At 41.9% G+C, this 14,797-nt stretch overlaps 1 protein-coding gene across 2 annotated transcripts; it reads left to right on the top strand.

Moving 5' to 3' along the window:
* Positions 1-8,402: 8,402 nt before the first annotated feature.
* Positions 8,403-12,551, top strand: aqp11 (aquaporin 11). Of its 2 annotated transcripts, none has more exons than XM_088346343.1 (3): positions 8,403-9,069; positions 11,995-12,111; positions 12,229-12,551. In XM_088346343.1, exons 1-3 carry the CDS (start codon positions 8,472-8,474, stop codon positions 12,303-12,305), a joined length of 792 nt encoding a protein of 263 aa, XP_088202469.1. In that variant the 5' UTR covers positions 8,403-8,471; the 3' UTR covers positions 12,306-12,551. The 2 variants fall into 2 exon arrangements, with proteins under 2 accessions (XP_088202469.1, XP_088202470.1); XM_088346344.1 differs by lacking the exon at positions 12,229-12,551 and adding an exon at positions 9,151-9,326 and having other exon boundaries at positions 11,995-12,102.
* The last annotated feature ends 2,246 nt before the right edge of the window (positions 12,552-14,797 follow it).

Genomic DNA, 14,797 nt, shown 5'->3' with positions numbered 1-14,797 from the left:
TATATCTCAATAAAATTGAGAAAAAACGTTATGCGATTGGGTCTACCCTGTGTGCTGGTCGTGACACTACCAATCTGTATCTGTCTGTCTATCTGTCTGTCTGTCTCTTATTATTGCCTATTCATCCTGTTAGACGTTTAGCTTTTTTATCTGCAAAGTCTTTGGATTGCATGTTTGAGGCTGGAGTGCCATGTCTAATCTCGTTGCATACAAGATTTCACAACATTGATATTGATGATGACAAAGACAAGTCTAATCCTGATTCTAACTCTAATTCTATTTTTTTATTTATTCTGTCCTAATTATGTAACTCCGGTTGGGTTTTACTTTGTATTCAGAAGGAGCCTTAAGCACCAATACTAGGTCGATCACCTTATTTTTTTTGAGTCGAATACAAAATTCGAGAAGGAATTTCAGCTCATGAGGAGATGTGATAACCTTAAGAATGCCAGGACTGAAGATCATCTTAAATAATGTCCATCTTTTGTCTTTGTTACCATTGTTCAATTGATTTCCTCAGGCAAAAGTTGAGTGGTGGAACCAAGTTTCCTCAAGAATGACGCGGCTACTGGGAGTAGAACTGTGCTCTATTGAACTGTGGGACCCCATCCATCTTTAATGTTTAACTTTGTATTATATGTAAAATCAGTTTTTGGACTGATCATTTTGTATCAGAATGATGGTAATTCGCCTCAGTGTTTGCGTAAGTGAATACATACAGCCATTGCCTGCAGCTCATTTCTACCCATAATATTCTGTAGTAAAACATTCAAAGGAACTGCTCATGTCCAGTTCTTCCTTGACTGACCTCCTGTGTCATAACCTGGATATAAAAACGACCATGAGGAGGAAAGCTGTTCCTCAACACTAACTATCTATCTACCAATTACCTATTATTATTATTACTACCTAATCTACCAATTTACCAATTCTCTGTCAATATTAAGACATTGGATGCAAGCTTTGTGAAAAAAAACATAGTAGAAAGTTGCATTTCAAATATTTCCTTAAAAATTTCACTGACTTCCACTTCTCTACCAGGTAATGAAACTATTTGTGTTTCATAGGATGAAATGGACTTGTAAAAGTTTGAACCACGGTTCAAAAAGACGAGGCGCAATAAATTTGCCTCAAGTCAAGTCAAGTCATTTTTATTTGTATAGCCCTAAATCACGAAGAGTCTCAAAGGGCTTCACAGATTATTACACTATATTACACAGACTATTTTTCAGCCGACGAGAAGAGTAGGTTATTCATATGCTATGGAGAAGAAGTGAGTTTTAAGCTTAGATTTAAACATTTCCACTGAGGTTGCAGATGGGATCTCAGGGGGAGGAGCATTCCACAGCACCGGTGCCCGGATGGAGAACGCTCTCGAACCAGCAGAACACTTCTTTGCTCTTGGGATCACCAGAAGACCGGCACTCTCAGATCGTAGGCTTCGGACCGGGACGTAGGGGCAAATCAGATCTGAAAGATAAGAGGGAGCAAGTCCATGTATGATTTTGTATAATACTAAGAGAACCTTGAAATCACATCTAAGGCTAACTGGGAGCCAATGCAGGTTAGCCAAAATCGGTGTTATGTGATCGTAATTTTTTGTCCTAGTTAAAAGCCTCGCTGCGGCATTTTGTACCAGCTGAAGAGACTTGATTCTAGACTTCGGGAGACCAGAGAGTAGTGCATTACAGTAATCGAGACGGGAGATAACAAACGCCTCCTGACACCTCTTGTTGAAATAAACCTACTGAAGGACCCCGAGCGACATCATCACACCCTTGAACGAACAAGGTCACAGTTTCTGTGTCACCCGGGTCATGTGTTTTTAAATTGATTTCCAAATGTTTATCATCTCTAAATGCCAAATCAAATATAATAATGCACAATAATATTGTTTTATCTTGCAAATATTGTTTAATTGGGGGCAGCACGGCGGCTCAGTGGTTAGCGCGTGTGCGGCACAGTTCTGAGGTCGTGAGTTCAAACCTCCTGTGTGGATTTTGCGTGTTCTCCCCGTGCTTGCGTGGGTTTCTTCCGGGCACTCCGGTTTCCTCCCACATTCCAAAAACATGCATGTCAGGTTAATTGGCCGGTCCAAATTGTCCCTAGGTGTGAATGAACGAGCGGATTGTCTGTCCCTGTGTGCCTTGTGACTGGCTGGCAACCAATGTTCCCTCTAATTTTCCAGGGGTCTGAGCGTTCACACGCTTGAAACAACAGTGAGCAACCATAATCCCAAGTGTGGCAAGATAATTAATTATCAAACATGTCCAAAACTTGACATCAAGTTACATTTTGCTGAGTTTCCGGCAATGCAAAATTATTTTTCTCTTTTGGATGAATTGACTCATGTACTATTGCAAAGCTGTACGGCCTACAAACGTTTGTTCTTACAATTCTTTCACAAGATATTCATTTCTTTTAATTTCCAGATATATTTTGTCGCATAATATTAACATTTATGGGGGCTTATTTAGTCAGTTGTAAGATACAGAACTGTACTTAATCACATTTTTTAGGGAAAGTAACAATGTTGGCAACAAGATTCACTTGAAATATTTGGAAATTATTTGAATGCAACACAAACTTTTTCTTCTTTTTTCCGTGTTTTTTTTTTTCTACTTTTTTTTAAATTCCTTTAAAAAAAATCTCATCGTGTTTATTTTTTCTGAGCTGTTACTTTTTTCTTTTTGTTCTCTACTTTTTCCTACATTTCTTTCTTTTCTTTTTTTCTGGCTTTTTTTCTAAATTTTTCCCCTCTTTTTTCTCTTCCTTTTGTTTCTTTTTTTCTCAGCTTTTCACTACTTTTTCATTTTGGTATTTTTTTATTTTTTTGTTCTATTCCCCCTTCCTTTAAGTCATTCTGTGCATAATTTTACATAATATTTGGTCATGTTGGGATTAAAGAAGCAAAAACAACCCGAAGAGCCGTTTAGGACCCGAAAGAGCCGGTTCCTTTTGGTGAGCCGAGCCGAAGAAGCCGGTTCCCTGACAAACTCTACTAACTTTACTCAACTTCGTTCTCCTTCGACTCGACTTCAAAATACCGCGTTTAGGACACAACGTCAGGGGAACCCGTGTATTTTTACCTTCTTGCACTGTACCTTTGACTTAAGTCGCTTCTTAATTAGTAATTTTGAGCCCTAATTTTTGTGCTCTGGCTAGATTATCTTTTGTGCTGATAATGTGCGAGAAGTGCGCAATTGCGCAGGCGCGCAGTTTAGAGGGAACACTGCTGGCAACCAGTTCAGGGTGTTCCCTGCCCACTGCCCAAAGACAGCTGAGATGGGCTCCGGCACCCCCCGCGACCCTACTGAGGATCAGCGGTACAGATAATGGATGGATGTTTAATTGGTAGTTCAAGTCGCTGTTCAAAAACTTTCTCGAGAACAAGTCCTCGGAAATTTCTCAATCTCAAGCGGGCTACAACAAGTGCAACACCGACCTCTGTTGCCAATTTTGGGTTACTGAATAAAATATCAAACCAGTGCGATGTTTCGTACGACATGCAAAGATGGTTTTGTCCGGTCATATTAAAAAATAAATTAAAGACTCAATAAACAATATATTGCATCCCACGGGCTAACACCGCCCTAAAAAAGTGCACAAGACTATGATCAAAATATATCTTGCCTATAAAAAATGGGTATTTATATCTTATTTATCGACTTATTTTTGATTTTTTTGCTGCTAATTATTTTTAGGTTTTAGGACAGCCTGTTTATCCTGACATTCTCTTTACTTTTTTTCTTTTTTTTTCACTTTTAAGTTTTTTGGGGGGGGTTACCCTGGAGTGTCATGTCTAATCTCGTTGTAACAATCTTCACTATGTGGTAACCAATAGCAATAATTACAGTTCTAATTTGAATTACCGGTACTATGTTTTACGCCCAAGAAACAGTCTGTCATAATTACTGATGCGAGGCACCTGAGTCTGCTCCTTTGGCCACAACTGCCTCGGACGCTGATTGGCTGCCTGTCAATTTTTAAATCCCCTGTCTTCCTGTCACCCGTTGTCAGTCCGTCTGCGAACCTCAGCCCACGCTAGGCAGGCCCTTTCGACCCTGACTCTATCCTGTCCTGAACCAGGAAGCCCATCCCAGCTATCTTAGGGCAGTGGACACCCTGAACTGGTTGACAGCCAGTAGCAACTCACTCACTTATTCACACAGAGGGACAATTTGGACCGGCCAATTAACCTGACAAGCATGTTTTTGGAATGTTGGAGGAAACCGGAGTGCCCGGAGGACGGGGAGAACATGCAAACTCTGCACAGGAAGGCTGGTAGCTGGATTTAAACCCATGACCTCAGAACTGTGCTGCTAACCACTAAGCCGACGTGCCCCAAGATAGAAACAATGAAGACAAAATACTTTCAAGTTGGGTCTGGGTCCAAAGGGGCTCTCTTGGGAAAGTACTTCAGAATGGGTTAGACCCCTTATGTTCGGAGCTGTGGTGGAGTTGTCATGGGCAGCGTCGTTGGAATAGGGAGATCCCAGTGAAAGGATTAACCTGCCGCATAATTGAATTTTTGTGGTTACAGTTTTTATATGAAAGCATGTGTTGAGGATTTTAGCAGGAGCATAGCTTCCCATTAGGTTGTAAGGGGTAGGCTGATCGATCCAAATGTCTATATTATCGATACTAAGCAAGTACTTAGATCGATCGATAATATTGTCCTGGGATCAATGCTTTGCTCCTCTGCCAATTTCTTCGAAGCATCCCTCTGTCTCTCTCCCAGCGCCATTGGCGACTCTCTAAATTTGTTCCTGGGTGTGTAACTGACAGACCAAATGAGAGACAATTCATAGAGCCAACAGAGCTTGTTTTTAGCCAATCAGAACGCAAGGCAGACGACAGCCGGTGGCTGCCAATTTAGGTCGCGCCATCTTTGTATCACAGAAGATACACACGTGATTCACACGCTTGTATAGTGTATTGTAACAATATGGTTGGATGATGTGTCTGGGGCACTTGTGATGTAGATCAGAGGTCTCCAGAACGATTGGTAGGTGTGAGGTTCGTCGTGATGTAATTTATTTCCTATGTTCCGCAAATATATATATATATATATATATATATATATACATATATAGACACGGTTGTGGTCAAAAGTTTACATACACTTGTGAAGAACATAATGTCATGGCTCTCTTGAGTTTCCAGTTCTTTCTACAACTCTAATTTTTCTCTGAACAGATAGTTCCAATCATGAGGTTTGGTTCTTTTTTTACTTTATTATGGGTTAACAGAAAAAGTGATCAAATCTGCCGGGTCAAAAATATACATACAAGCAGTGCTAATATTTGGTAACATGTCCCTGGCCATTTTCCCTTCAATTAGCCGCTTTTGGTAGCCATCCACAAGCTTCTGGTTGAATCTTTGACCACTCCTCTCGACAGAATCGATGCAGTTCAGTTAAATGTAATGCCTTCTGTCATGGATTTGCTTCTTCAGAATTTTCCACAAGTTCTCAAAGTGGTTTTAGTCAGGACTTTGGGAAGACCATTCTAAAATCTTAATTCTAGCCTGATTTAGCCATTCCACTATCACTTTTGATGTGTGTTTGGAGTCATTGTCCTGTTGGAACACCCAACTGCACCAGAGACCCAATCTTTGGGCTGATGACTTTAGGTTATGTTGAATATTTTGAAGGCAATCCTCCTTTATTATCCAATTTACTCTCTGTAAAGCACAAGTTCCATTGTCAGCAAAACATCCCCACAGCTTAATACTACCACCAGCGTGCTTGACGATAGGCATGGTGTACTTGGGGTTATAGGCCTCGCCTTCTCTCCTCCAAAGATATTACTAGGCATTGTTGCCAAATAGCTAAATTTTTGTTTAATCTGAGCACAGAACTTTCCTTCAGAAGGTCTTATCTTTATCCATGTGATCAGCAACCAACTTCAGTCGAGCTTGAAGGTTCCGCTTCTGGAGCTAGGGCTTCCTTGTTGCTCGGTAGCCTCTCAGTCCATGGAGATGCAAAACACGTATGACTGTAGACACTGACGCCTGTGTTCCACCAGCTTCTAATTTTGCCAGATCTGCTTTTTGGTGATTCTCAATTGAATCTTCACCCTCCTGACCAATTTTCTCTCAGCAGCAGGGGATAGCTTGTGTTTTCTTCCTGATCGTGGCAGTGACAAAACAGTGCCATGCACTTTATACTTGTAAACAATTGTTTGCACTGTTGCTCTTGGGACCTGCAGCTGCTTTGAAATTGCTCCAGGTGACTTTGCTGACTTTTTCAAGTCAATGATTCTCTTTTCCGTGCTGAGCTCCTATGACTTTTCCATTGTAGCGTTTGTGGGCATCCAATAAGCCCCATTTAAATGGTCGCAGAGAAGTCACCAGCTGTAGTCACTCATAATCACACACAAGTAGTTAAGAGGCCATACTATGAAGCTCATTTCACTGAAACAACTTTCCAAGTCACCAAAATTGCTCATTTGTGTTGCTGGATGTACAGTGGGACCTCGCTACTTCACAGTTCCACGTTCGCGGGTTCAGAGCTCCGCGGGTCTAAAAAATAATAATAATAAACAAAAAATTAAAAAAATTATAATTTTGGTGGATTTTCACTTTTCGCGGGTGGTTTTGCTCCCCATTATACAAAATTATTTCGACCATGGCAAAATAACACTACTCAAAACTAAAAGAAAAAAAAAAGTTGTTTTTTTTAAGCATTTTTGAAGGGGCGTCGCTACTTCGCGGATTTTCACTTTTCGCGGGTGGTTTTGGTCCCCATTAACCGCGATAACCGAGGGATTACTTTATATTTATGACCCAGCAGATTTGATCGGATTTTCTGTTAACCCATAATAAAGTCATAAAAGAACCAAATCTCATGAATGTTTTTTTTGTGACAAAGAACTATTTGTTCCAATCACTCTATCAGAGAAACATTTGTAGAAATAACTAGAAACTCAAGAGAGTCATGACATTATTCTTCACAAGTGTATATATAAAAATTCATACCTGTCAAGCTCCAGGGCTCAATGCCCTTACAAACTGTCGTATTTTCCTTACAAAATACAAAATAATCATAACCATATTAATTTTTTTAAACGTGTTTATTGATGTAGTTTAACATGTTATATTGTACATGTGTTTCGTTATATCATGAATATTGTTAATTAACATTTTTTCGTGAGATACTGAGTTGCTCGACATGAATGAGGTTTATCATTAAAAAAAAAGTTCAAAAATGAAGTAGCTTGGACGTTCACTGTAGAAGGAAAAAATACATGCAAATATGATTAAGTAGCGTAAATGTCAAGGCGGACCAGAACAGAGCAGGAGACCCCAGAGCGTTCGTTACAAGTCTTTTATTTGGGGAAGCGTACAGGGTTAGCGGGAGACACGATGACCGTCGAACGTCAGCAGCAACGCCGTGAAGACAACTTCGGGACACGTAGCCAATCGTAGCGTGGGACGGAAGCAGGTCGAGTTTACCGGGACTGGAGAGAAGATCGTAGCGTGAACCGGAAGCAGGTCGAGTTTACCGGGACTGAAGAGAAGATCGTAGCGTGGGACGGAAGCAGGTCGAATTGGAGGCAGGCAGGCAGAATCAGGTAAACAAGAAGGCACATGTAATCGGGAGAGTCATACGGGGTACAGAAGTAATCCTCAGACAACCAGGTCTCGGCGTAGCGTGCTTAAAAAGGGAACATAAACCAATCAGGAAGCGCATTCCCGCGCGTCAGATGATTATCCCAGGTGGCTCCACTTGGGTAATCATGACAGTAAAACATTTTCTTATTGAAATTATTAATTCATTTTCTGCATTAAATAATTGTTGGTAGGATACTGATTAAAGGGATAACCACAAACCTGTCTTTTTTAATTTTCTCCTTTTATACTTCCTTTTTTTTCTTAACTTATTTATACAACATAATGATTGTAATATAATGCATCAAAGCAAGTGAGCCGTTTGAGAGCCGACTCTCTTAAATGAGTTGAGCCGAACAAAGCCGGTTCTCTAAAAAGAGACGGACTTCCTTTCACTACATCAAACCGCTCGCTTCGTTTGCAACAAAAAAACGATACCGAGATAGAGGCTACCACGGCGAACTCGTTGACTTGATTGATTAGCCGTTTTCGTGATAGTGTATATCGGATGGTACCCAGAATTGACAAATTTACGTTTTTCCGTTCAGATTTTCTTAAAATGCATAATAAATGTACTTTGTACGGCAAAACCGTACAGGTTGACAGGTATGAAAATTATTTACGCTCCTGGAAAAAAACAGTAAAACTGGAATCCACTAATTGGTAATATTCAAGGACATATTGATTTCAATTTTTTTAATTGTTTTTTTTAAATGATCATTTTTGAAGCGTAAATGGTGATCAATGGGTTTTTTTAAGGATGGAATACTTCCTCATCACGTGATCCATCCTGCGCCACAGATGCTACTTGGTGCAGGGCTGCAGAAGAGCAGCAGCCCGCACCGAAGCTCCCCAAAATGTCAACGGACATCGCAGTGTCACTGGCGACTTTAGCTTTAGCGGTCGTCGTGAGCGACTTAGGGCGTCGGGTCTCCAGTCGACTCCTCCCGGGCATGAGCATGCGCGTGTACGCGGCAGAGTTTGCGTCCGCTTTCCAGCTTTGCTGCTGCGCGCACGAGCTTCGTCTCCTGAGCGAGACGGGCACGCTCCAAAGGAGAGCCGCGCTCATGTTGACTTACTTGGCGGCAGTCGTGCACGCGCTCACTTTCAGCGGCGCCACCGGAAACCCCATCGCCGCGCTGGAGCGCGCGTACCGCGGAGGGACATCGGGAGCGCGCGCACTAGGGAAGGTATTTTGTCAATTCTTGGGCGCCGCTGCCGCGCGACCCGCTGTGCAGGTGCTTTGGGGGCGTGGCTTTTCTGAGATGCACGCCGGGCACGCGCTCAACAACTTCCGGTGCTTAAGCGCCATCCGCGCGCCGCTGCTTCTGGCCTTGTGCGTGGAGCTGGTGTGCGCGTTCGCTGTCCAGAGCGCGCACGCGCACACGTGTGAGCTGCAAGAGAAGTACCGCGTGCACCTTGTAGCTGCTGTCATCACTTCTGTTGTTTTTGCAGGTGACGTATGCAAGTATTGAGTATGGATTCTACAATGCACAAACATCTCATCTCATTAGCTGCACCGCTTATCCTCAGTAGGGTCGCAGGGGTGCTGGAGCCCTCGGGGACACCCTGAACTGGTTGCCAGCCAATCGCAGGGCACACAGGGACAGACAACTCGCTCATTCACACCTAGGTACAATTTGGACCGGCCAATCCACCTGAAATGCATGTCTTTGGAATGTGGGAGGAAACCCACATACAAACTCCGCACAGTAAGTCCAGAAGCTGGATTTGAACCCACACAGGGGGTCCCCAAGACCTTAGAACTGTGCCGCACACACGCTAACCACTGCGCCGCCGTGCTGCCCATAATGCACAAACATACAGTAGAACCTCGGTTTTCGCACGCCTCTCAGTTCGGACAAATCGGTGTTCGACAAAAAAAATTCGAGAAATTCTTGCTTCGCTGTTCGGTCAAAAAATCGGAGTTCGAACGCAGGTACGCTAGGGTGCGATGCTGAGCGGCGTACGGGTCTTTGAGCCCTTAATTATGCCTCCGAAGAAGGTCGGTGCAAGCAGGACAGGTGAAAATAAAAACAAGTTGTTCGTCCAAATATTGCCTTTAAGAAAGACATAATAGCTAAATATGAAAGAGGTGTACGAATTTACGATTTTGCTAGTGAATACAGCATGGCTAAATCTACTTTCAGCGAAGAATAAGGAGGCTGTGAAATCGAGTGATGCGGCTAAGGAAGTTAGCGCTATAAGCAAGCAACTGCCGTAAGTTTTGGAAGAGGTTGAAAAACTTTTGATGATTTTTCTCTCCCCACCGTCCACCACAAAGGTAAGAAATCCTATACACAATCCTTTTTTAATTTTTACACGTTCATGTTAGCGTAATCTTTCGTACGGAAGATTACGATAACGCGAACGTACGATTAGCCTGGGTTAGCTTTTTTTATGTAAAACATTTAGGGTGTTGGAACGGATTAAAACAATTTTACATGACTTTTAACGGGAAAAACGATTTTCGGTGATCGACCAGATTGGTTTTCGAACAGGCTTCTGGAACGGATTATGGTCGAGAACCGAGGTTCCACTGTATATTACTTCAAACCAGGGGTGATCAATATTTTGGACTTCGGCTGGCGGGCTGCATCGGGTTCCAAAATGTTTGCTAGAAAGCCCGATGCAATTTTTCTCACTTGCTTATGAATAAATATACATGAGGGCAATTACACGTTAAAATTATTTTTATATTTGTTTCCAAATAGATCACTTTCATTAAACTGGTTTTGAAACACTCATAATCAAAGCAAAATCATATATTACGTCCCTGTTTCAAGATCTTTATTTGATATTTTGTTTAGCAATATTTTTGTTGTATTTTTGTAGTACTATTTTTATCAAATTACTGTAATAGTATTTTTGTAGTATTACTCTAGTTGTATTTCTGGAGTAGTATTTTGGTAATATTGCTGTAGAAATATTTATGAAGGAGTATTCCAAAAGTAAGATTTTTGTATATTACTGAAATCATTTTTAGTATTTCTAAAGTATTTCTTCTTTTCTTTTCTGAATTTAAGCTAAACAATATATTAGGTCCCTGTTTTAAGGTCTAAATTTGATATTTCCTTTTGTTGTTATTCTGCAGTATTTTGTAGTATTTCCATATTATCTTTGTAATGTTTCTGTAGTATAACTGTAGTTGTATTTCTGTAGTAGTATTTCTTTAGTTGGTATTTTTGTATTATAGTTTTACTGTAATATTTTTCCTGTAGTATTTACTTATTCTTTTCAGAATTAAAGCAAAATAATATAGTTAGTCTTTGTTTTATGCACTATATTTTATATTTATGTAATAATCCTGTAATTGATTTTTTCTAGAAAACATGCAGAGGGACGATAGATACAAAGCTACCACCACAAAAAACCTTTGTATATTGTATAAAAGTCACTTTTCAGATGTTGAAATTATGTTTTCTTTTCGTCTCTCATTTCATCCGTTCATAATTTGGCAGTTCATTTCGGCATAATAAGCGTTATGGTAAAGCACATAAGTTTTCAATACATGTGATATTTGGAAGATTACCGTTTTGAATCCCTGATTAATCACAATAAAAGCAGCTCATTTAAGAAGTAAGAAAGGCACTAACATAGATAGTTAGCACTAGCTTACATATATTAAGTGTCTTTGACGTAACTTGTACCTACTCACCATTAAATTGCTCAGAAATACATTACATTACATTACATACATTGCATTAATGTACATCAAACGTACATTGTAAAAAAATGTTCACTGCAAATCCTGGAAAACTTAAGCGCTGCCTGTGTTGAGACTTGGTACAACACCAGTCCCTCTGATAAACATTGCAGTTTTCAGTCTTCATCAAAAGGGATGAAATTCTAAATCGGGCTAAGACGCTTGCCCACCGCACAGGAATTAATCACCATAGTAAAAAGTGGTGGTTATGTTCTTCTGTCGCGATTATTGATATTGGTTTCAACTCAACTGCTTATTCAACTGCCGTGCTCTCAAGTGCCTATTACCATCCATCATGGCTCTCATTCTGCCAGAGAAGGCAGCATGACGTCACATGCAAAGGGTCAATAACCATGCATTTGTTATTTAAATAATCGGTCAAGAAATATGTATGTGATCAACCTGAGGCTTAACTAGAAGGAGCTTGCATGATTGTCTGAAATCATGCTGCGATAGGTACCCCAAAACCTTGTGAAAGGCTGTGCAAACAAATGAGGAGAAAAATCGCAAGTGTTTGGTCGCTTTAAGTCTCCATAGTTTGTATTCTTTCTTGTGCTTTGTCGCACTTGTTTTAAGTTTACACTACGCAGTACTGCAACATCTTGTGGCCAAATAAGAGACTGTCTCTTTGATGTTCCTGTGAAATGTGACCTGTTTAATGTGTGTTCCTGAAGGTGGCAGCATGACAGGTGCTGTGTTCAATCCTGCTTTGGCTTTCTCAACTCAATTTGGCTGCAGCGGAAATTCCTTTGGAGAATTCTGCCTTGTCTACTGGATTGGACCAGTGATGGGTGAGACACTGCTCTATATAACTTCCATGTCTGATGGACAATTTCTGATCAACTTGGACCTCATGATTAAAACGAATGCTACAGAATTTATTTTTCTTTCTTGTGCTTGTCCTGCAGGCATGATGGCATCGGTTGTCATTTTTAACCTCATGTCCAGCCGATCTTCTCCTCAGTACGCAGTCAAAAGGAAATGAAATGTCATCGTTGGCACATTACAGGAAGAGCACAAACTAAAAAGATACAGTCCCTACCTTAAGTATTGCCCTAGAGCTTTATGTCATATTTCTACATTTTAGGATTCAACCTTAAAGCTAAAGAACTGAACATTTTTTATATGAATCGACAACATGTGAAAAAACTGTGTAGTCGAACCAATTTTTTTTCGAAATTTTATATTATGTTTACAACAATAAATATTGCCCCCTTTTTCTCTCAGCTCAGCCAACTGACTCCAAACGTTTCCTCAGGACTTCGGAATTATATACGGTCAACCTAACAATGACAAACAGTATCCGTTTGAATGCACCCGATCTATGATGGGCTCCAAGGTCTGTGAAAGGAGCATTATGAAGAGAAAAGAACACACTATCAGTGCATTACTATTAAATACACTCCTAATCAGTGCAACTTTTGCAGTTACTCAAACAGTGACTGTAGCCTTCAACCAGGAGAAGACGTCGTCAGATGATGTCCAACCGTCACTAGGCGTTTCGACCCTTAACCACAACGCCCTCAAGTTGGCGGGCCGGCAGTGATGGCCAGTCACTGCCCATCTTCTCCTGGTCCACAGCTAAACTCCTCTCTCCTACTTTAGAACCAGCAAGAGGCTCTCTCCGTGGCTTCCCCCACTCTTTTGGCAGCTGCCTTCCTCTCCCTTCCACTTGTTCCCAGAGCTGTTAATGTGTCCCATACAAAATGTGCTGGGAAGCCCCGACCTCCACTGGGAATAGCCAGGTCTGCCATCCCTTGTCCCTGCACTGTCCCTGACCAGTTCTTGATATTTGGCGTTTTTCCTTTCATGGGCTTCGCTGCATCGTTCTTCCCACTGTACAGTTAGTTAAATCAGAATGATTTTTTGAGCCTCTTCTGACCAAATCACAATGTTTGGCCTCAAGGAAGTTTGGATTACATGGGGAAAGTGTATTTTCCTTCCCAGGTCTACCCTCATCTGCCACGCTGGTGCTGTTTGCAGGAGGCTCTTTTTGGTCTTCTTGGAGGATGCTGGTTTCTCCCCTTCCCTGATGAACTGGAGGGAATGTATTAGACTGGGTTGAGGTTGGTGCTTATTCCGCCTTTGACATCATTATCCAAAATGGCGGCGCCCTCTATGGCTGCGGCTGGATCTGCTCCCGACAGTTTCTCACATTCTAGTCAAAAACCCCAATCTTCGACTCAGTTTATGAGGGCGAACAAAGACAACTCTAACTGCAGATTAATATACGATCGCAGTTTTTTGCTGGATATGCGAACATCCAGAAATCCAGCGCAAATTTCGACGATCACTCTGGAGTGTTTACTTAGCCTCGGAGTGCTACGTCAACAGAACACAGCGGCCTACAAAGCAGCGAATAAAAGTGGCAAGCGGAAACGCTGTGACCGGGGAAGGAAACGAGGTTGTCGGGCCGGGCTAACGGCTCGGCTGAAGGCCAAACCCTACAAAACGCCTCTACCATCCATTTTCCTATCCAACTTCCGCTCCCTGGACAACAAACCAGACCATTTACAAGTGGAATTTACATCGAACCGCGAATTGACGAACTGTTGTGCTTTAATTCTGACAGAGACATGGCTAAACTCATCTATCCCGAATGACGCTGTTAGCATTGTGGGGCTAACTGCTTTCTGCGCTGATAGAAGCGGCGAGCTCACCGGCAAAAGCAAGGGTGGCGGTCTATGCATTTATACCAACAACAACTGGTGTAAAAATGCGAAGAGAATCTCGAAACACTGCTCACGAGACATTGAACTTTTGACTGTGATCTGCAGACCCTTCTACCTACCGAGGGAGTTTAGCGCGACCATCATTACTGCCGTGTACGTGCCCCCCAGCACTAATACGAAGGAGGCAATGGACGTTCTCTACCGAACTGTGAGTGAACTGCAGCATGCTTACTCCGAGTGCATTTTTATTGCAGCGGGGGACTTTAACCAGGCCAATATGAAAACAGTTCTCCCGCATTTCCATCAGCATGTAAACTTTGCTACCAGAGGTAGGAACACATTAGACCTGGCCTACACAAACATCAAAGGTGCATATAAAGCAGCCCCCCGCCCCCACCTTGGCTCATCAGATCACCTTTCTATTATGCTAATTCCAGCATACAAGCCCCTGCTGACCAGAGAAAAACCTACAGTGAAGCAGGTGAGGGTGTGGTCTGAGGGGGCAATGGAGGCACTACAGGACTGCTTTGATTGCACTGATTGGGACATGTTTAAATCGGCTGCCACTTACAACAACAAAATAAATATAGATGAGTACGCCATTTCTGTGTCAGCCTACATCAGTAAATGCGCAGAAGACGTCAGCAATAACAAAACTATATGCACCCGTGCCAATCAGAGGCCCTGGATGACTGCTGAAATACGCAAACAACTAAAAGTACGGAACCTTGCCTTTAGATCTGGTGACAAGGAGGCGCTGTTATCAGCGAGGGCTAACCTGAACCGGGCTATCAGACTAGCAAAG

This window comes from Urocampus carinirostris, chromosome 10 (genome assembly GCF_059441175.1).
Source record: "Urocampus carinirostris isolate Australia breed hairy pipefish chromosome 10, RoL_Ucar_1.0, whole genome shotgun sequence".
NCBI lineage: Eukaryota > Metazoa > Chordata > Actinopteri > Syngnathiformes > Syngnathidae > Urocampus > Urocampus carinirostris.
The sequence above is the reverse complement of the archived record's forward strand: the minus strand, read 5'-3'. Positions and strand labels throughout refer to the sequence as shown.